We start from the raw sequence: 23,709 nt of genomic DNA on the forward strand, positions 1-23,709 counted from the left end.
TTCATAACAACGCAGTTCCTGAAAAGTGATAAGTCGCAACCATTGTTCAACAAACAGACGATAATAACAACAGCAACTGCAGCGCCGCCATCACCACCACTGCCACAACCACCACTATCACTATCAACAACAACAACAAGGACAACAACAACAACAAGGACAACAACAACAACAAGGACAACAACAACAACAAGGACAACAACAACGACTATTAACAGTTTTCAACGAATAGACAACCATTATATCTATGTCTGTGAGCCCTGAGTAAAGATCAGGGATGATATACAACAACTGCAGAGAATTGGCCCATGAACGGGGATGAATTCTTCCTCTTTATGAACAAACAAGCCATCCGTTTATTAACTGCGGTGGATCCATGAATGCAGACGAACAGTAACGTACTAAACTTAGGCCCTTAGTGGTAGGACAAAATCTAAAATCCTAGGAAACCAATAAGGGATTGCGTTGACAAAATAACCGCTAACTGACTCTAATTTGAAACGTCAGTTTTCTTTTTCTTTTTTGCCAATTCTCATTGCAACGTGAATTTGCCGACACTCGATAAACTCTTAATTGGATTTTACTTTAACTAATGGACAATTCATATTATCTGCCGCTGTTATGGCTCTGTTCAATGAAGACTGACATACGACAGTAGCTCGACGTGGACCCCATCTCTAGCTGAGAAACCCTTATATTATTAAAACCTTTCATGAAAGACTCTAAACCAGGAACGTACATTGATAATATGACAGGACGGTCAAGGAGGAAGACGAAGAAAACAAAGAAGAAAAAGAAGTCAAATGAAGTAAGTCCCAAGCTAGAACAGATGCTTTTAAAATTATATTTTCAAGTTATATGCTGTTTTATTATTTTATTTGTTCCAATCATGGAACTTTGTAGTCATACTTGAGCATCGCCTTCTGAAGTATAATCAACTATATCGACTAAATCGAATGGTAGTTACTTCATTGACCCCTGATAGATTGAATGTAAAGATGGATGGTGGGAATTTTTGACTAAAATACGTAAAGGACGTAACCACATGGAGTTTTGTACGTTTCAGTTTTATGTTCTTTCGTATTCAGAGTTGGAATACAGTTGGCTTAGACGTTCATTTCTAGTCTTCCCTGTTATTGTATTTGTGTGTGTGTGTGTGTGTGTAGAAACTGTATTGATAATGCTTAGAATATTGTTGCTGTGTAACACAAGGTCATCTCTAAACGAACAATTCTACATCTCTCTCTCGAGTAATCGGACGAACACCCGAGGCCCCACCCACAGATCCATCGTCCCAGATATGCCATATCCTTGCCTAGTTAAAGACTTAACACTCACACTCCTGCATGCAGTGGTTGGCCATAAAAGTCACAGTGTAACTCTAAAGATATGTTGTATTTCTAAATAGTTAGACTGTAGATTCATGACTGCGATATAGTTTAGTTCTAGGTCAGCCCTGAACCAGTTGACCGGGGACCAAATGTATTCCAGCCGTGACAACACTGTGTTTTCCTCTTGCAAACGGAACCCAGGGCCGCATTATCGAACATGTTCTATTCTAAGATAGTAACGTGTCATTTTGAGAAAATTTGAAGAGTTTTGGCTGTTAGTTTAGCAGATTAAGCAACAGCGTACGGGCCCCATGATGAAGTTAGTAACGAGGCCTTTAACTGATTGTGGTGTTAAGCGTCCATGCGCAGAGTTTCTTGTTATGTGCGATCCTTCAAGCAACAAAAACATGAATAAAAGAGCTTGATTCTTGGAGTCATGGGCTGGTAGAATAGAAGACATCGAATTCTTCGTTTCCGATTGGTCATTTTTGGGTCAGATGATGGTGAATAGAAGGCGTAGCAGGTTGGGGGCTAGCAAGTTATCGAGGAATAAGAAGTAATTTTGATAGAGATATTCAGTTTATTTGTCACGGGTGTTGAGGGAACGAGATACTGGTATATTGGAAGAATTCAAGTTTACAATGTTGTGACTTGTTAGAAAATGCTACTGCTGTTTCTGTGTTACAGCCAGCCTGTAGCCTAACGACTAAATCAATTTATACCAACATGCATACACACGCGCAGACACACACACACACACACACACACACACACACACACACACACAAAGAATTCTAGCATTTTTATTCAATGTCTATCGGTTGGCAGCAAGATCTTATATTGCGCACTCAAATATGAATTACGCCCCTTTCATGTGTGAGAGGGTAAGCTTGCATTTCCAATAAATACATTTTTAGCGAATAAAAACATTGTCAATTCCACTATCTTTCAGTTTCCATATATATATTATTTATACCTCTAGATTTAATGCAGGGTATATGTCTAGTTTTGACTATTCTCCGTAGACGTTGTATAGTTCTTTTCTGGTATATATATATATATGTGTGTGTGTGTATGCGTGCGTGTGTGTGTGTGTGTGTGTGTGTGTGTGTGTGTGTGTGTGTGTGTGTGTGTGTGTGTGTAGTGAGAGAGAGAGAGAGAGAGAGAGAGAGAGAGAGAGAGAGAGAGAGAGAGAGAGAGAGAAGAAAGAAATAGATAGATAGATAGATAGATTGATAGACGTGTGTGTATTTGTGTATACAAACATATTCATCTACGAAGTGGTGTCAAAATTTCCCGGACTAGTTCTGTAGTGCACCGATAGATGGCAGCACATGGTTACGTGCGCAGTGGGAGCTAGTAATCACTTTCATGAGGCACTGTGCCGAGTGACATCGCTGTGTTTACTTCGCAAGTTGAGAAATTTGTGTTTTTGCGATTATGTGTATGCTGAAGTTTGCGATTTTTGTCATGGAGGTGAAATTTTGCGTTAAGCATGGGAAGTCATCACCGGTGATGAGAGTTGGGTCTACAGGTATGACCTTCAGACGAAGCAGCAGTTGTCATAATGGAAGAGCCTTTTATCCCCCACGACCGAAGAAGGCAGGATAGAGCCGCAGCTCAATCAGGATTTTGTTCGAAACCCGCGGTATTGTGCATCGAGAATTTCTCTCCCAGGACCAGACCGTCAATCGAGAGTTCTACCGCAACGTTTTGAAGCGTTTGAGGGAGAACATTCGGCGAAAGCGACCGGATCTGTGGAGCGCCAAAAATTGGATTCTTCTTCACGACGACAATACATCGTGTCACTGAGCTCGCCTCACTCGTGAATTTTACGCCAAAAACATGATATCGCTTCCGCACTCACCCTATTCGCCAGATTTAGCACCTGCGGACTTCCATCTCTTCCCCAATGTGAAAATGTAGCTGAAAGGTCACCGTTTTAACACCGTTGTCGAGATCAAGAGCGAATCGCAGAAGGTCCTCGACTCGCTTACGGAAAACGACTTCCAAATCGGATTCCAAAAGTGGGAGGAATGCTGGGACCAGTGTATTCCTGCGCAGGATGACTAGTTCGAAGGAGATGTTGTTAAAACGTAGGTAAATATGTTATTTTTTATTAAACACAACTAGTCCGGGAACATTTTAATCCGACCTCGGGATCTTGTTCAAAACGGGGCACCAGTATTTTCTTAACGAAACGCTTTGAAACTTGGGACAAGTCTTTTTCTCTTAGTCTTCTTAACAAAAAAACGTACATCGCAAGTTATTTCATGTTAAAGTTGTCGTATTTCTGTAATTTCAACCAATGACTGACGTCCATTCAGCCGTAAAAATTAAGTGCTGACTACGTAAACAAACGATTCTCGGCGGTGATAAAATTATTATTTCCTTGTCAAAAAAATGGCTGAAGCATATTAGCAGTAGCTAATAAACCTTTCTATTATAGGCACAAGGCATGGTTTTTGAGGGAAGGAGCAAGTCAATTAGGGTTAGGGTTAGGGTTAGGGTTAGGGTTAGGGAAAACAAACACACGTGTGTTGCCTCTGCAAAATGTCAGAAGTAATGGAGATTAAATACGCTTTACACCGCTTAAAGTGTCAAAGGAGTAAGTGTAAACAGCTGAATACTTGTCAGTGATTGGTTGAAATTATCGAAATAAGACAATTTTTTACATGAAATAAATCCGAATACAAAAATTTTTTTTTGTTCTATAACACAAAATAGATAAGTATACGAAGTTTGAAAGTCTTTCGGTACCAAAAACACTACGTAAAACATTAATGAAAACTGGTGCCCCCGTTTTGAACAAGATCCCGACCTCGTACATATAGGCGATATGTAATTATATATGTGTGTGTACACACACACATATATAAATACACACTCGGAAATGGATGCGTGGCATTCAATTAAATAATAATATAAATAATATATACATAGGTATGTATATATGTATGTATGTATGTATATATACATATATATATATATACATATATATATATATATATATATATATATATATATATATATATATATATATATATATATATATATATATATATATATATACATATATATATATATATATATATATATATATATATATATATACATATATATATATATATATATATATATATATATATATATATATGTATGTATGTATGCATATATATATATATGAATGTATATATATATATATATATATATATATATATATATATATATATATATATATGTATGTATGTACATATATATATATATATATATATATATATATATATATATATATATATATATATAGTAGGCGAGTAATATCCGAAATTTCGAAGTCACTGTCACCTTTCTCATAAAATTTCGTTAACATGTACCCTACTAGAAAGTATTGAATTACCCTCCAGTTTAATTTTAGATTCATTTTATATCTAACTTGACATTAAAACATATGTATGTGTGTATAATACTAGGAGAAGCTGGAGAAAGAAGTTGAAAAGATGAGGTCGAACGAAGAATTAGTGGAAAGCATCGTGTACCGTGTGAATCGATGGCTAGCTGTGAACTCCAACACTGTCACGGAGTTGTTTAGTAGTTTTGACACAGCTGATGAAGGACTTGTAACCTACAAACAGTTTAAGGCAGGTAAATACTTTCTTCTGATGATTCTCACGTCATTTTTAACGAGACCGATATAAAAAGATATTGTTTACATATACAGGTTTCAAATTTTGGCACAAGGCCAGCAGTTTTAGGGGTAGAGGTTAAGTCGAGATCGTCGTCCGTGTTCAACTGGTACTTATTTCATCGTCTCCGAAAGGTAGGAAAGGCTAAGTCGACCTCGACGGCATTTGAACTCAGAACGTTGGGATGGATGAAGTGCTGCAAAGCATTTTGTTTGGCGTGCTAATTACTTTGCCAGCTCGCCGCCATAAAAATACTGCAATAATAATGATAATTATTCTTTAGGAATGTTGTGATAGGGCCAGCAGTTAGTCAATACCATCGATCTCAGTACTTGACTTGTACTTTATTTTATCGTTCCCGAAAGGATGAAAAGCAAAGTTGACCTCGGCGCTATTTAAGCTCTAAACGGGAAAAGCATTTCGTCAGATATACTAATGATTCAACTATATCTTTATAATAATTATTTCTAATTTTGGCACAAGGCCAGCAATTTTGAGGGGAATGGAAAGCTTATCACATCGATAATGTATTTGACCGGGGTACATTACCTTATCGACCCCCGAAGGGATGAAAGCAAGGTCAACCTCGAGGGCATTTGAACTCAAAATATAAAGAGCCAGAATAAGTACTGCTAAACATTTTGTCTGGTGTGCTGAAGATTCTGCCAGCTCTCCACCGTTATGATAATAATAATAGGAAGTTTTATTTTTAATATCCTTTATTTATATCTCGCTCAAATCGTATAACAATTTTAAATGTCGGTCTCATTAGATAACATAGTTACATACATCGTCCAAACTGATCTGGAGTTAATAATAATAGTAACAACTATAACAACATAAGTTCAAATCTCCAACAGCTAAGATTCTGCTGTGTTTCTTGTTAAAATATTTTATTGTGCATTGTCTCACCTCAGTTTATTTGGCTCTCAGAGTAGCAATATATACCAGATCATTTGGGAATGTTAACACCGATACACTAACGCTCTATACACGAGGAGAATTATTTCTTATCGGCTTCGCATCATGGAACCAAATGTAAATATTGGTTGTCTAAAGTTCATGAGACCTGGGAGATATTTCGATTTTATATTATGACTACTTGTTCAAATCCCGCCGAAGTTAACCATGTCTTTCATCCTTTCGGGGTCGATAAAATAAAGTATTTGTCAAGTACTGGGATTGGTGGTATCGACTGCCTCGCCCATTCTTCAACATTTTTAGCCTTGGCCTATAATCAGAAACCTTTATAATTATTGGCCAAGGTGACGAGCTGGAAGAATCGCGAGAGCATCGGATAAAATGCCATGCAGTATTTGTTCCGGCTCTCTATGTTCAGAGTTCAAAATCACGCCAAAGTGAAATTTACTTTTCATTCTCTGTGGTCTAATTTAGGCACAAGTCTGGCAATTTTTAGGAGAAGAGACAATCGTCTAATCCTCAAAATTGTTGGACCTCTACCTAAATTACATGAAGATAGCTCCCCTTTGCTCTTTTGGCTAGGAAGGGCAGCCAATATTCTTCTGTCTGGTGAGGTTGCATGGTGAACTTGCAGTTTCTTTTGTAGATGATCAGGGACAGATCATAACGTGTGTTGTTCATAAAAGTATTAGTTGAGTTTCGTAGGCGGCCTTCAGTTGGTTGCAGTTAATGTCTCTCATTTATTTATTCCCATCCAAATTCATAGGAATGATTGATCTCAAAATTCCGTGTAATTCGGCCGAACTTCATCTGGTAACGCTGCTTCTTGACAAGAACTTCACCCAAACAATCAGCTATGTCAACTTGACAAAACAAATCTCCGTAAACGGGTATGTACCATTCCATTCTTACAGCTGTTGTTGTTGTTGTTATTGTTGTTGGTGTTGTTGTTGTTGTTGTTGTTGTTGTTGTTGTTCTTCTTCTTCTTCTTCTTCTTCTTCTTCTTCTTCTTCTTCTTCTTCTTCTTCTATACAAAACTGATTTTGTAATACTGATTTTATCCATGGAACAAATTTGTGTCAGCTTTGTATATGTATGTATGTATGTATGTATGTATGTATGCATGTATTCTTGTATATATATATATATATATATATATATATATGGGGGGGGGGGGTAAGAAGAAAAATAAGCGAAAATGCACAGTGGAAATCAAAAAAAGTAAAGGCTTTTTTATGAAAAGTAATGACAGATATATACAATTAGATGAACTAAGGTAGGAATAAAAGTAATAAAAGTCATTATTGTGAATTGTTAAAGAGATTCAAAAGCATACTGGTTTCGTAAAGTTACTAATCATTGCTTTGAATGCACACTGATTACTGAACGGTGTCAGGTCTACTAGTCCCTGAGTAAAAAGATTATGTCTAAAGGAGGTAAGTAGTTCTGGATTTGGTGCAATTAGGGTAGACATAGATTTGTAATGTGAATGGTGTATGGGATGTATGGGGTTTAGTGGTATTAATTGAAAGGTTAGTAGTGTTCTGTATTATGTTATGTGTTCATTTTTAGTTGTGGAAGATATTTATTGATGAAAGTTGCCTCTTTATTCATTCTTTGTTGTACTGAGGTGTTCTGTGAACATTGACAGAAGGGGAAAATTAGGAAATTAGGATTAAGATTCCTAGCACACCTTTCTATGTGTTCACTGACTTGTATCTGTCTGTATTGTGGGTGGCGGATTTGTTCTTTCTGGAGAGTGGTTCTTCGACGGAGTGATATTCCTGTTTGGCCAATATAATTATTACCACACCCTAAGCATGTAATGGCATAGATCAGATTTTCCGAGGCACAGGTGAAATTTGATTTAATCTTAAATATTTCACTTTGTTTAAAGTGGAACTCTGAACCCTCCAAAAGGTGGGGGCATGTATCACAATTGGGTCGACCACGTTTTTTCACTTTTGGTTCTGTTGTTATATATATGTACGTATATATATATTAATATATATGTACATATATCCATATATATATACATATATATGTACATATATACACACATATATATTTACATACATATATATGTATATATATACATATATATATACATATATATGTACATATACATATATGTGTGTGTGTGTGTGTGTGTGTGTGTGTACAATGTACATATATCAATACACACGCATACTCGTATATATGTATCAATGAATCGAGTGTGTTGTGTATACATAACGCCTGAAAAAAGATGGTGTTCTCTGAAGACGAAAAACAGCAATTGGCATATTCACATTAAAATCTGCCAGAACGTATTCAAAAAGAAATTGATATAGGTCATTAAAAGAATCCCAAATTTTCTTTTTCATGTCTATGATTTCAGATCAGGAGAGGAATATAACTGTAAAGGGCACTGTTCCCTGTGTGGAAAAGGAATGGATGATCCGAACATTAACAGAAAACTGGTACCAAGAAAAAGGTAGGATGTTGTTGTTTAGCTGCAGGTCAACCATGATGCAACTGAACTACGATCGAAGGGGTTCTAGACACGATCATTCAGTCACGCCAGAATTTTCATTTTCATTACCCTCAATACACCAATTTTCATCACACCAACATTCACGACTTCTTTCACACCAACACATGTTATCTATAACTTTATCACACCATCATACACTCTATGACGCAAGTACATTCCACTACTGTCTCACTAATGCTCCGACTTGAGAGTTCAATCTCAGGTGCTTCCTTTAAAATGTTTTTACATTATTTTCTTTTTCTACCGATACACTTTCTATATCTCTTCAATTATAATTGGTAATAACTGGTAATATACTGGGGTAGTATACTGGCCAGTATATTTGGTCATGTGTTTAGTTGAAGGATCATTTTGCACAGTTGAACAAGAGGTAAGATCTTGGCAGGTCGAGATGACTAAGAGTTAAATCATTGGCTAAAGTCATTTCACTTCACATATACTACTAGCGTGGAGGTACGTGCCTTACTGATTAGGTTGTTGGACTCATGATTGTGGTTTCGATTCCTGGACCGAGCGATGCGTTATGTTCTTGATCAAAGCCCTTCATTTCGCGTTGCTCCAGTCTATTCAGCTGGCGAAAATGAGTAATCCTGCGACGAACCGGCGTGCCGTCCATGTGGGGGATATATACGCCATGGAAGCAGGGAAACCGGCCCTACGAGTCTGTGTGACTGGGGAAGGAACTTTTATACCACTAGCACTGTTAGGAAAGTCACGAGTGTTACAACCTCCTACTTTTCCTTTCTTTTTTAAATATTTAGTCTTTGTAGTTTAATCAAATCAATCAATATCATTCATTAGTCCATTCGAGGTAACAGTAGAAAATACTAACCACGAGGTTGCGAAGCAAATTACTTAACTACCTAACTACTAATTTATTTATTTATTTACTTATTCATTCATTCGTTCATTCATTCATTTATTCATTCATAGTACCTATCATTCTTTATTGTATTTATCTATGTGTATCTATCTATCTATCTATCTATCTATCTATCTATCTATCTATCTATCTGTCTGTCTGTCTGTCTGTCTGTCTGTCTGTTTATTTATTTATTTATTTATTTTATTTCAGATATGTCCAGTTGGATCTGCGACTGGCCTCTTTCAGCCAACTCAAAGAACCGTTTATCAATTTCTTCCTCGTTGTCTCGTCTGACACTTATATTTCACAAATCATTCACAAAATCCTCGCCCACACAGCCATCTGCACCACCAAAATGGCGCTGTTCCGACATAAAACCTGCACCAAAAGCTCTCTTCTACCAGAACAGACAACGCTTGAAGAATGTGCTTACCATGGTTACTGTAAGCAACATCCACAAGAAGTCGCCTTGTTCTACGACTTTTGCGAAGACTTCACCGATTGTCCACTTCTGATGGCTGATTATTATTTTACCAAAAACTACACCTGAAGACACGTGATATCGTTCCCAACACAAACTTTGAATTTATTTATTTATTCAGTTCATTTTTCAACGCCTCCGTGAGAAGATGAAGAGTAGAGTCCGGGACTCTCTTTCCAGAACCCTTGAGAAAAGGAGACAGCTGTTCTTAGCTTGAATGCTAATAACAAAGAGAGACTCTGCTAAAAACATCCAAGAGTTTCATGATTGTTTCTAATTTTGGCAGTCATTTTGAAGACGTGGGAGTTTAGTCAGTTATATTGATCCCAGCACATAACTAGTGTTTTAATTTATGGATCATAAAAGGATTAAATTAAGGTTGACTTCGGCAGGATTTTAACTTGGAGTGCAGAGTGTCGGAACAAACATCGCAAAACAGTTTTCTTCATGCTTTAACGACTCTGCCAAAAAGATTTCATAAAAATAATGGTAAATTCCTGATTATTTTTGGAAAGTCATTGAAGCAATACTTTCCGGTGGAATTCTGGTTTAAGCACCCCATATAACCCCTCATAAACTTTTTATTTCTTGGAATCTTCAGAAAATATTTGTGAAATTGTGTTCTACGCACGAGAATTCATACGATTATGCAAAAATAAATTTGTGTAATTTAAGGGCGATTTGGCTATTATTTTTAGCACATCTGACGACCACCTGATACTTTCCGTGTTTCTTTATCACTCTGATATGTATTGATGTTTTTTCCATATTTTCCTATCCATAAACGTTTAATGGTTCATTGCTGAGATGTTTAAAAAAAAAAAGGATTTATGTGAGTTTAAAAACTTGAAAAAAAATTTTTTTTTTAATAATCGTATCAATTCCCGTGTGTAGAACACAAATTCGCAAAAATTTTCTGAAGATTCCGAAAAATATAAAAGTTATGTGGGGCTATGCAGGGTGCTTAAACCGACATAATTTCATTAAAACTATGATTGTGAAAAGGTTGAATTTATTTCGTTACTTTCCATTACAGTGATTTTAGTTCCTCTTCAATAATTAACCGATAACTTTCCAAAATTTTCACTCAGTTTGCCGAAGCATGAAATCAATTACCTGCATCAAGTTGTTAGCTGTCAGGATACGGCATCTGTCTATGTTCAAATTTCGCCGATGTCGACTGCCTTTCATCCTTTCAGGATCGGTGAAAAAGTACCAGTCGTGGACTGAGGTCGATATAAACCTTAAGGTCAGGAAGTGGTGTTAAACTGGATGTCCGGTTAAATCTACCGTACAAGAAATAAAACGGTCCCTCCGACAAGCTTCATATTACACTCTCGGCTCTAGGTTTTAACTGAATCTGTGTAGAAGACATTTAGTCAAGATGACACATGCCGGTATCGAACCCGGATATAAACAGCGGCTAAATCTCTTTTACATTATTTCGTCCATGAATCCATCCGTCCCCATGCTCTGAGTTCAAATTCCACCAACGTTCACTTTACTTTTCATCCTTTCAATGTTGATAAAATAAGTACCAGTCGAACACTGGGGTCGATGTAATTGACTAGCTCCCTCCCCTCAAATTTCGGGCCTTGTGCCAATAGTAGAAAGGATTATTATTATTATTATCAATATTATTATTATTATTGTTGTTGTTGTTGTTGTTGTTGTTGTTGTCGTCGTTGTTGTTGTTATTATTATTATTATTGTTATTATTATTATTATTATTATTATTAAGAAGGTGGTGAGCTGATAGAAACGTTAGCACGCCGGACGAAATGCTTACCGGTATTTCATCCATCTTCATGTTCTGAGTTCAAATTCCACCGAGGTCGACTTTGCTTTTCATCCTTTCGGGGTCAATAAATTAAGTGTAATCGACTCATCCCCTCCCCCGAAATGACTGCCCTTGTGGCAAAATTTGAAGCCATTATTATTATTATTATTATCCAACATTTGGTAGTTTCAGAATTTTTTCTACTGCATCACCTGCTACACTTACGTGTCCGTGTTGCTGGGTGTGTGCAACATTGTGTGTTCTTTTCTGTTTCTGGGAGTATGCAAATACTTCCGGTATTGTATTGCGTCAGTTTTTTTTTCTTCTTTAGAGGTGTGGTGCAGTCTTTTGTCTTATTACAGTTTGTTTTGTGTGTTGAGAGTGTAATGCGTTGATCATTCGGCTTCCTGGTGAAACTTTATTTCATTGGATAATTGTGTTTGCGGAGTGTTTTGTTTAGGTTGTATTATTGAATTGATAGTGTCTTGCGTAGGATGTTGTCTGTTCGTAGCAGGGTTATTTTTTGATAGTGTGCAGTGTTAAAGATCCGGGTATAGCTTCTACATTTTGTTCATATGTTATTTTTTTTTTCATCATACCCAACGCTCCAATTATTACCGGTATTGTTTTCACCTTCATGCCCAACATCTTCAATACTTCAATTTCGATGTTTTGTACTGTGACAATTTCATCACTTTTTTTTTTTTTTTTTTTGACAATATTTTGAACAGAAAGGACTGCAATATTTATCAGTAAGCAGGTGGGTCCCCACCACCACCACAATTCTTGATTATAATGTATGGGATTTAGCTTATATTTCTTTGTCAGTTTGAACCAGCATATCACAGGTGATTGTGGCCTGGTCGTTGTCTTGTACCTTGTTTGTCACATGTTTATACCATTTATTGTCAGTTTTAATGTTGTAGTGTTGGAATATTGTCCGGTAGATATAACTACTTACTCGGTCGTGTCTGTATATATATTCAGGTTTGGCAAAGACTGGACAGCCAGAGATGATGTGGTCAACTGGTGTCTCATTGTGCTGGTTGCACATTCTGCATTCGGTGTTAGGGCCTCTTCTCATTATTTTGCTTTTTTAATTGTGCGTAGTCAGGTACTGGCCTTGTGCAGCAAGAATCAGTCCTTCCGTTTCAGCTTTTGAACCATTGTTGGCTTTTACTTAGGCTCTATTTCTTTAGTATGTTTATTAAAATTATTATTATTATTCTTTTTTTAACCTGATGAAGATACACGAGATGTCGAAATATCATTCACTAGATGACGATGGCACTCTTTTAATTTTGACTCTATATCTTCCGGAGGAGTTACCTCAATCCTTTATATATTAACCAAAATGAAGTAGATTGACAAAATTATTTTTTTAACCTGATGAAGATACACGAGGTGTCGAAATATCGTTCACTAGATAACAATGGCACTCTTCTTTTAATTTTGACTCTATATCTTCTGGAGGAGTTACCTCAATCCTTTATATATTATTATTATTATTATTATTATTATTATTATCCATTATGGAGATGCCCCGCCACCTTCTTTTGGCTAGGAAGGAAAGGAAGTTTTCCTCTGCTTGGTAGCTATAGCGAAAGAGATAGTGTAGTGGACGAGATTGAAAGGACTGAAGACAGATAGTTTCCTTTTCGGTCAACCCCTTTCCGACTTTTTCAAGTTCCATTTGAAAAGGAAAATGGAGAAGTGGTGCCTCCCGGTATTTTTGTTGAAAGGTGGGTGAATGTGGCGAGGATGGCCCGTTTGAATGGGTCTACTCTGAAGATGCGCTCGTAGGCCGGGAAGTCGAGAGGGAGTGAGGTGCCCTTGGCAGTTAAGGTGACCAGGATGTGTGGAGTTTCTTGGCTGGCCCTAAACGGAACTCCCTGCTTCGGGGGAATTTTATTATTTTCATTGTTTAAATTTTGTTGTTAATCGTTAATGTTATTTATTTTGTACATTAATATTGTGCCTAATCCCACTTGTCGCTCATGTCGTATAGTCCCTATTTGTTTTATGTTCGGCCCTTGTGGCCAATAAAGAAAAGATTATCATTATTATTATTATTATTATTATTATTATTATTATTATTATTATTATTATTATTATTATTATTGTTGTTGTTGTTGTTGTTCAGTAGTTTTATTTTTATAACGTGCTTTCACTTCACTCCCGAGCGCAGCTCTTTGCGCCTTGGGTATGTGCTGTGGTTTGCTGTGGTGCTCTTATGGTTACTGTATTGAAAGTGTTTTGCGTAGGATGTGTGCAGTGCCCAGTAGTGTAATTTTCTGTATGTTATATATATTTGTAAGTTCTGGTGTTTTTGTTATGTATTTGTCTGAATATTTTTTTTATTATACCTAAGGCACCTACTATAATAGGAATTGTTTCTGTTTTTAGATTCCACATTCGAGTTACCTCTATTTCCAGGTCTTTGTATTTTGAAAGTTTTTCCATTTCTTTTAGGGAAACGTTGTCATCTGCTGGTATTGATACATCAATTAGAAAGCATTTTTTTTCTTCATGATCTTTGACAACTATATCTGGTCTATTGGCCTTAATTTCTCTATCTGTGTGTATTGGCATAATTATTATTATTATTATTATTATTATTATTATTATCATTATTATTATCATTATTATTATTATTATTATTGTTCAGTAGTTTTATTTTTATAACGTGCTTTCACTTCACTACCGAGCGCAGCTCTGTGCGCCTTGGGTAGTCATTATTATTGTTGTTGTTGTTATTATTATTATTATCATTGTTATTATTATTATTATTATTATTATTATTATTATTATTATTATTATTATTATTATTATTATTATTGTTGTTGTTGTTATTATTATTGTTAAACCCTTGTGATTAATGAAGAAATCATTATTTTTGTTATTATTGCACGTCGGAAGAAACGCTTAGAGGTATTTTGCCCGTCTACACGTTCTGAGTAAAAATTCTGCCGTGGTTGACTTTGCCTTTCATCCTTTCACGGTCGATAAATTAAGTACCAGTGAAACACTGGGGTCGATGTAACCGACTACTTCCCTTCCCCACAAATTTCAGGCCTTGTAACTTTAGTAGAAAGGATTATTATTATTATTATTATTATTATTATTATTATTATTATTATTATTATTATTATTATTACTGAGTGAGAGAGCAGTGCACGCCATCAAAGTGACACTGAGTAAAATATACGAAGTCCAGTATACCCATCATGACTACGAGGCACATGCATCACAACCATATGTGCGTGACATGGTGAATTCATATCAAGATAAACAGCGCATGACCTCACAGGTGGGGCCCAGTTAAAATTTTCATCACGTCGAGTAGCCCACCCTGCTCAAAAGGTCCCTGAATAAGGTTCATTTAAGGATGTTGAACAAAACACCCATGTTTCCAAAGGTAAATTAACCAAACCCCAAAGAATTCCTCTCAACACATGGCTATGACGCTCCCCCACTACTTCTGCTTGTGATCAGAGATGCACATATCGTCAGCCACCAAGGGACATGCTCAAACAACTGACAAGCAAATCTGGTGTATTAAGCAGAATATATTCTGTAGCCCATCTTTTACACCAAGGTAAAACAATGTATATAATAACACTTCCAATCAGTTAAGATCAGAAGCCATGAGAGTCACTGCTTGGTACTACATCAGGGCACATATGTACTGCACCAGTTTATTATTATTATTATTATTATTATTATTATTATTATTATTATTATTATTATTTATCCTTGCACAGCTTCTAACACTGGAGATGTACTGCGGTATCAGCTGTTCACTACCAGTGAACTAAGGTAACATCCCTTATTTTTCGGGCACCATCTGGAGTATTCGAGCAGTTCCAAGCAGTGCTGTTATTTGCAAGTGTTCCAGCCTTATTGCAGCCCCTATTTGTTCCATGTACTTCTCAAGATTTTTATTCACTGTTCCCAGGGCTCCGACAATTATTGGTACTACTACCACCTTTTTCAGCGACCACAACTGTTTAACCTTCAAAGCTAACTTGTTATATCTATCGACTTTTCTTTCTTCCTTATCGTATACATTGTCGTCAGCTGGGCATGCTATATCTATGATCCAGCATAGTTTGCCTTCTTTCTCAATTAACACTATGTCTTGTTTCCTATTCTCTATCTCATGGTCGCACTGAATCATAAAATCCTATAGGATCTTTGCCTTATCATTTTCAATGTTTATGTTCGTACCACTTTTTTGCTCTGTCAAGTCCATATTTATTGCAAAGTGTCCAATGGACATTCCTTGCTATATTGTCATGACGTCTCTTATATTCTTTCTGGGTTATTGACTGGTAATATACCATACGGTTTCACCATTTTGTCCACAAATTCTGCACTTATCATTTTCTGATGTGTTGTCTATTCTGTATTTGATGTAATTGGTTCTTAATGATTACTCTTGGGCAGCACAGATTAGAGCCTCCGTTTCCTGTTTTAAACCTTTTAAACCACTTTTAGCCATCCACCCGTAGACATGTTTTTTCTCTGTCTGTCTTATCTTCAACGTCCCTATGAAATTGTCCATGCATTCTTTTCTTTATCCACCTATTTTCAGTTTCATTCATTCTCAAGCGCATGTGCAGTGCATTATCTTTGCAATCCTCTATCCTACGCAAGCCTGACCTTCTTACTTCCAATAATAACGGTGCTGTAGCATTTTTTATATACCACGCTATGTTTTCCTCTGCTCAAATGTTGTGTTCGCATCCAATCAGTCCTCTTCCCGCTCTTTTTCTTGGTACATACAGTCTGTTTGTGCAACTTTTTGGGTGGAATATCCCATATCTAGTCAGCAACTTCCTTGTCTTTCTGTCTAAGGTGTTCAGTTCGTCCACTGACCATGCGATTATCCCTGCTCCATATCTATGGAGTGAAACCGGCCAGGTGCTGATAGCTTCAATCTTATTCGTCCGTTCAACTTCGACTTAAGGATCAGTCTCAGTCTGCGCAAGTACTCCACCTTAAATTTTTCTATCATTCCTTACTCCATCAATTTATCCATTTCCAATATCCCCAAGTACTTAGCCCGTTTCTTCTATCTGCTTCATAACCTCCCCCGACGATATCTCTAGCTCGTCCATACATTTGATTTTACCTATTATTATTATTGTTGTTGTTGTTGTTGTTGTTGTTATTGAGTGAGAGAACAGATCATGCCATCAAAATGACACTGGGGTAAAATATACAAGACTCAGTATATCCATCATGACTACCCGTCTGATAAGGGTACACTAGGCACATGCATCACAATCATGTGTGCGCGACATGGAGATCTCATATCAAGATAAACAGCGCATGACCTTGCAGGTGGAGCCCAGTTAGAACTTTCTTCAGGTCGAGTAGCCCATCCCGCTCAAAAGGTCCCTGTATAAGGGTTGTTTAAGGATGATGAGCAAAACACCCATGTTTCCAGGGGTGAATTATTCAAACCCCAAAGAATTCCTCTCAACACATGGCTAATATGCTCCCTCACTACTTCTGCTCGTAATCAGAAATGCATACATCGTCAGCCACTAAGGGATATGCTCAACTTGTTAAGATCAAGCAACTGACAAGCAAATCTGTGGTACTGAGCAGAATATTTGCTGTAGCCCATCTTTTATACCAAGACAAAACAATGCACATGATAAAACTTCCAATCGGTTAAGATCAGATGGCATGAGAACCAGTGCCTGGTACTGCATCCGGGCATTATTATTATTATTATTATTATTATTATTATTATTATTATTGGTATCTCAAGTTGACGTCACGCACGGTTTTGCTCCATAAGTTTTGTTGTGAAAGTATTTGTTACAAACTGTAAATAGAGCAAACACACCCTCCCCTTTTACAGAACAGAAGAGTGGAAACAAAATTCTGTTGGTGGCAGCCAGACACCACTACCACCACCAATGCCACCACCACTACCACCACCACTACCACCACCAATGCCACCAGTATTGCCACTAACACGAATACTGACGACAAAACGAACGTAGCCAGCAGCAACAAATCAAGAAAAGTATGTGACAAATTTCCCACGGTTAAACTACAACGTCGCCCACACATGTACGGCAGGGGAAAGTAATGACAAAAAAGCAACAAGTTTACTTTTTTTAGAAATAATACATTTCTAAATCTCTCCGAGAGATTTAGAAATGTATTATTTCTCAATTTGAAATCAGTGAATGTGTTTTACTAGAATTATTATATGTTTACAAAAGCTTGACGGGCATCTTCAACTAGCAGGTCGTGCTACTCCAGACTGATGACGAGCAAAGACTCAGAAACTAGTCTCTGGATGCAGGCTTAGCTGCGTGGAGGTGCTTGTCTCCCCCTTGTAAACATAAGGACACAGGAAATGTGTCAAGGCCGACAGGAAGCGGTGCAGCTTCCTAGGTCTAACCAGCAGTAGTATTATTCCCTTCAGGGGACTATTACATTAAGTTGACAGCATACAACTACTTCAACAATTTTACTCATGCGAACACTGCCTCCTCTGCTGCCAACACCAACACCACCAACACTGCAACAACAAATATAATAGAGGAAAACAGCAAAAGTAACAGTTGAACGGACAACAGCGACAACACAAATAGCAGCAGCAACAACAATATGAACAACAGTAACAAGAACAACAATAATAACAATAAGAATAACAACAACAGCAATACCAGTAACAAAATAAATGGTGAATTATTTATGTCTTTATTGCCCACAGGGGGCTAAACATAGAGGAGACAAACAAGGACAGACAAATGTATTAAGCCAATTACATCGACCCCAGTGCATAACTGGTACTTATTTAATCGACCCCGAAAGGATGAAAGGCAAAGTCGACCCCTGCGGAATTTGAACTCAGAACGTAATGGCAGATGAAATACCACTAAGCATTTCGCCCGGCGTGCTAACGCTTCTGACAGCTCGCCGCCTTAGTAGAAAGAATTATTATCAATATTTAAGTGGCAAGCAAGCCGATTCATTAACACTTCAGGCAAAAATACTTAGAAGTATTTCTTTCAAGTTCTTTACAAGTATGCTTGAAGTTCAAATTCTACCAAGATCATCTTTGCCTTTCATCTTTTCAGGGTTTACAAAATACAATTCAACCCTGAGGAAGAATGAAAGTGGTTTTCGGGTGTGGGACAGTGACTGTTAGGGAAGAGATGGGATGTAATATACCCCAGTTCTACTCTCTGGTGAGTACAGCAGCCGAGTAATAACAGAGATGGGGGAGGGGTTAAAATGAGAGGAGGACAGCTCAACATGTTAGAGATGGGAGGAGGGGAGACAGGGCCCTGCACATACACTTATGGCCAAGTGGTTTTAGGATATTTTTTCTACAATGGATGGATCTTCTTGAGTACAGCAAGGTGCCAGATATCTGTCATCTTTGTAAGGCTCAGCCTTCAAAACTTCATCCCATGTCTTCTTGGATATCCCATTTCCATGAGTTTCATCCACTTTAAGCAATCAGCGCATCTCTATGCAACAGTGCATACTAGCTTCATTCCTCACAAGTCTCTGCATCCAGAGCCCACATCTCACTATGAAGTAGCACTGCTGTATATACATAAGCATCATACAATCTGCCTTTCATTCGGAGGTAATAACTCTCTGAAGTTTCTTCATCCTATTCTTATTCTGGACTACACTTTCAGAACATCCTCCTTCACTACTGATTAGGTGACTCTCTACTACCTCTAGAGAGTCACCAGGGCATTTGAGAAAATCATTTTTCCATGTAACATTGTACTTTATGGCACCTGTCCTTCCACATACAAAACTATTGTGCAATTTCACAGTATATCTTATGTGCCCATAGCTTGCACAATTGTAGAGAGATTATGTGCCTCTTGCTATTTGAGTCTAAGGAGTTATCTATACAGCTAAGCGCTTTATAGATGCAAAACCAGATGGTCATTCTCTGGCCATAGCAAACAACCTTCAATATATATATATATGGGAGAATATACAAATAATAACAACAGACGAGGACAGGTGGTGTAAATAACAAAAGTATATATTAGTATGACGCTCGGGAATACGGAAAGTCTTTGACGTTTCGAGCTACGCTCTTCAACAGAAAGAATACGGAGACAAGGAGAAAAACACGGAGAAAAAAAATTGAATAGTGTTCAGTCAACGATACACATATATATATATATGTATGTCTGTTTTTATGTTCAGTTATAATAAAGAAAATTTTAAATCAATCTGAAAGATAACCCCATACTTTTGTAGAATACAAATTTATTATTCTTTAACAAGTATAGTATTGACAGTGACTTCAAAGTTTTGGCTAGCTATGCCACCACCAATGATGGCTTCAAGGGATGAAACTTCTAAGTCAGTACAAAGACAGACATACAGAGGTTGATAGTTCCAAAATATTCCATTAAAGAATTTAATACAGCTCTATATTTAAGAGATGAGGAATTATGTACAATCATTTACATTATTTACATTTGACGGATATTTGTCCTCATCTTGCTTCGGCTGATATACCCTCCAGCCTTCATCAGGTTTCTTGGTGAAATTTCGAACCCGGGTTTGAAATTAAGAATGAGAACCCAGGTTCAAAATTTCCCCAAGACACCTGATGAAGGCTTGGAGGGTATATCAGCCGAAGTGTTGTTAACAACAAACAAGATGAGGACAAATATCCATCAAATACTCTTTTACTTACTTGTTTCAGTCATTTGACTGTGGCCATACTGGAGCACCACCTTTAGTCGAGCAAATCGACCCCAGGACTTATTCTTTGTAAGTCTAGTACTTATTCTATCAGTCTCTTTTGCCAAAGTGCTAAGTTACAGGGACGTAAACACACCAGCATCGGTTGTCAAGCGATGTTGGGGGGGACAAACACAGACACACAAACATATACACACACATACATATATATACATATATATATATATATATACTTTTATACAATGGGTTTCTTTCAGTTTCCGTCTAACAAATCCACTCACAAGACTTTGGTCAGCCCGAGGCTATAGTAGAAGACATTTGCCCAAGGTGCCATGCAGTGGGACTGAACCTGGAACCATGTGGTTCGTAAGCAAGCTACTTACCACACAGCCACTCCTACGCCTACAAATGTAAATAAAGAATTTAAGTAATCAAGTCTACTTCATTTTCAAAATTTATTTTATTGACAACAGCAGGATATAACAAAAAGACAAAAACGATAATTTTACAAGCTGAATTAGAAATCTTCAGCAGAAGCCATGTTTTACTTGTTTTTTATTTGGTAATTGTGTCTGGTTTTCATGTGTAGACAACCCTGCATGAATTCCTTGAAGAAGAGAAACATTTGTGTTGCTATCCATCATCTTCAGCCACTACTAAAACCATCATCATTTCCATCATAATCACCATCAACTTCATCACCAAAACCACCACCTCACCTCCTCCTTATCATCTTCATTATAATAATAATCATCACTGGCACCACCATCATCATTATCCTCATCATCCAACGTTTTAACATTTTGTAAATCTGATATGAGCTGAATATGTCTGCAACACATCTCTCCGTGTAATTTGATCTGCTACCTTGTCAAAGTTTATTATGTTTTTAGTTTTTTTTGTTTTTATGTTAAACATCATGTATTTTGCCAACAGCTATCTCGATTGTAGATTTCCAGCAGATTAGTCATTAGTTCACTACATTCCTGATGGTAAGAGCGACATAGGAGCTTCTGTACAAACCAAACATTAAAGTATTTCTGTTTGAATGCATCAGTTTATTGATTTTCCTGCCAATGTTACATCTTTCACCAAGGCACATCACTGAAAGATGTAACATATATACACGACAAAATTCCAACACAGTTCTTGTCTACCAAATATGTTAAAAAAATATTGGTTTACTGGAGGCTGTGGTAGAAGACACTTGCTCAATGTGCCACCCAGTGGGATTGAACCTCGGACCACATGGCTGTGAAGTGAACAGCTTAACCACACAACCATGCTGGTGCCCAGGTGACACAAACATCCAATTTTCTCTTTTATCAAGTATTGTTCCTTCTGATAACAATACCTGGTAAACGATATATACCGTGGTCACGTGACCCAGTATTGACTTTTCACTGACCACTGGCTATTTATTAGTCAATCCTATATCCACTCACTTTAGTGAGCTGCGTGGCTCATTCTCACATAACATAATCTACTGTACACTACATCATAGAGATATTGTTGATATAGCATAACAAAACAGTATCTTATGAACTCCAATATGCAATATCATTTCTGATATAGAGTATTATATCCATGAGTATGGAAACATTACATAGTAACATGCTACATCATGTATTGTGGATAAATAAAATGTCCAGAACACCACAAGATGTGCCTGTACAAAAACCAGTAACTGACCTTGTATCTAATCACACAAACTGAACAAAATACTGACCAAAATCTCCTTACCATCTTCTGTATGGTTAATATTAGAAAATATTTCATAGCACCATTTAAAAACGGGGATCTTGACATTGGTAGTTAAATATCTTTTTTATTATTTAATGTGTAACATAACAATCAAAGCACAAATTTACAAGAGAGGGAAAGTGAGATTTTACTCATATATATATGTGTACATTTCATACACAAATATACTATATGGGATAATAGGCAACATCTCTAATGCTGATGCAATGATAAAATGCTCCCTAACATTCTGTAGAATGGTTAGTGTTAGAAAGGGCATCCAGTTGTAGAAACCTAACCACAAAATATAACATACGAGTGTTATATGGTTCTTCAAACTAAGACGGAAGTATTCCTGAATAAGAACTGACTTGTACTATGACAAGCTGTCCAGGATGGAAAGGAGATGTAAAATGATGACAATAATGATGAAGATATGTATGCAATATTTCAATAGTTAAGGAGTTTGTATAGGAGTACAACATAGTGATAGTAGTAAGAACTGAACTTGTGATTAAGATTATGGTGATGGCATCACTGTTCTATCACTATAGCCTCATACTATACCTGTTAATTATTTCATCAATATCATTATGAAGGTGGCGAGTTGCCAAAATGTTAAGCAGCATCTCTTCCAGTTTTACATTCAGAGTTCAAATTCCATCAAAGTTGACTTTGCCTGTCATTCTTTTGGAGTCAATAAAATAAGTATCATTTGAGTACTGGGGTTGATGTAACCCAGTCTTTGACCCCTTGTGACTAATAAAAGAAACCATTATCTGCACATACTCATTCAGTGTCCGGGTATTGCTGACTTGTGGAATTGTTATACAGCTGCTGCCATATGTAAGACGGGTCTGGTTATCAGCTGAGTCCATCATAATGATTTCCCTGTTGCCTACTTTTAACCAGGCAAGGAAGGCAGTTTAGCTCTGTCTTGCAGCAATAATGAAAGAAGCTATGTGGTGGAGGAGGCTGAAAGGTACAAGGTCAAAGACTTCCTTCCGAAGTAAAGGCCTTGACTTTTACAAATTTTAGTTGAAAGGGAAGGTGAGGGTAGAGAGGGAAGTACTTTCCTTGAGTGAATTGACTGAAAAGTGTTTGAAAGCGGTAAAAATGGTGAGAGTGGATGGCACCTTTCTAAGTATGAGTCTGTAGGTTAGGGAACAACAGCTGGAGAGGGTGTTTACTCATGGATGGTAGGGATTCCTTGGAAGGTCATCTTGTAGCAAGAGGATTGCATCTTCATCATCTTTTTTTTAATGTGTGTATGTATATGCCATGTATAGTTATATTTCATACATTTTTAGTACTCATTTGATTCAATGTAAATCTACATACTTTGTATCTATTTTGTATCACTTTTGCTTGGGTTGCAAATAAAAGAAAGCATCAATCTTCTTCTTCTCAATATTATTATCATTACTACTATTATTATTATTATTATTAGTATTATTATTGTCTGGTAGTTATAATTTTAGACAATACTAAAAGGTTTGAAGGCATACACCTTACTCTTTGGTCAAGCCCTCATTCAATTTTTCAGTTCCACTTGGGAAGGAAAGTACTCTCTCCAGTAAACAGCTAGGCAAGGGTTTGTACCCCTGGTGGTTAGGGTGATCCTGAACCTTTAGGGTTCCTTGGTTGA

General features: G+C 37.0%; 1 protein-coding gene across 1 annotated transcript in view; it reads left to right on the forward strand.

Annotated features, from left to right (window-relative positions):
* Positions 1 to 10,821, forward strand: part of LOC106869326 (uncharacterized) — a 10,909-nt gene extending 88 nt beyond the window's left edge. Inside the window, exons 1-5 of the mRNA XM_014915028.3 lie at positions 1 to 808; positions 4,802 to 4,973; positions 6,702 to 6,825; positions 8,316 to 8,411; positions 9,547 to 10,821. The exon at positions 1 to 808 is cut by the window's left edge and continues 88 nt beyond it. Coding sequence (XP_014770514.1) covers positions 713 to 808; positions 4,802 to 4,973; positions 6,702 to 6,825; positions 8,316 to 8,411; positions 9,547 to 9,886 — 828 coding nt within the window. The 5' untranslated portion in view covers positions 1 to 712 and the 3' untranslated portion in view covers positions 9,887 to 10,821. The remainder of the gene's footprint in view (positions 809 to 4,801; positions 4,974 to 6,701; positions 6,826 to 8,315; positions 8,412 to 9,546) is intronic.
* The last annotated feature ends 12,888 nt before the right edge of the window (positions 10,822 to 23,709 follow it).

The sequence above is a fragment of the Octopus bimaculoides genome, chromosome 16 (genome assembly GCF_046866305.1).
Source record: "Octopus bimaculoides isolate indiv1 chromosome 16, ASM4686630v1, whole genome shotgun sequence".
Taxonomy (NCBI): Eukaryota; Metazoa; Mollusca; class Cephalopoda; order Octopoda; family Octopodidae; genus Octopus; species Octopus bimaculoides.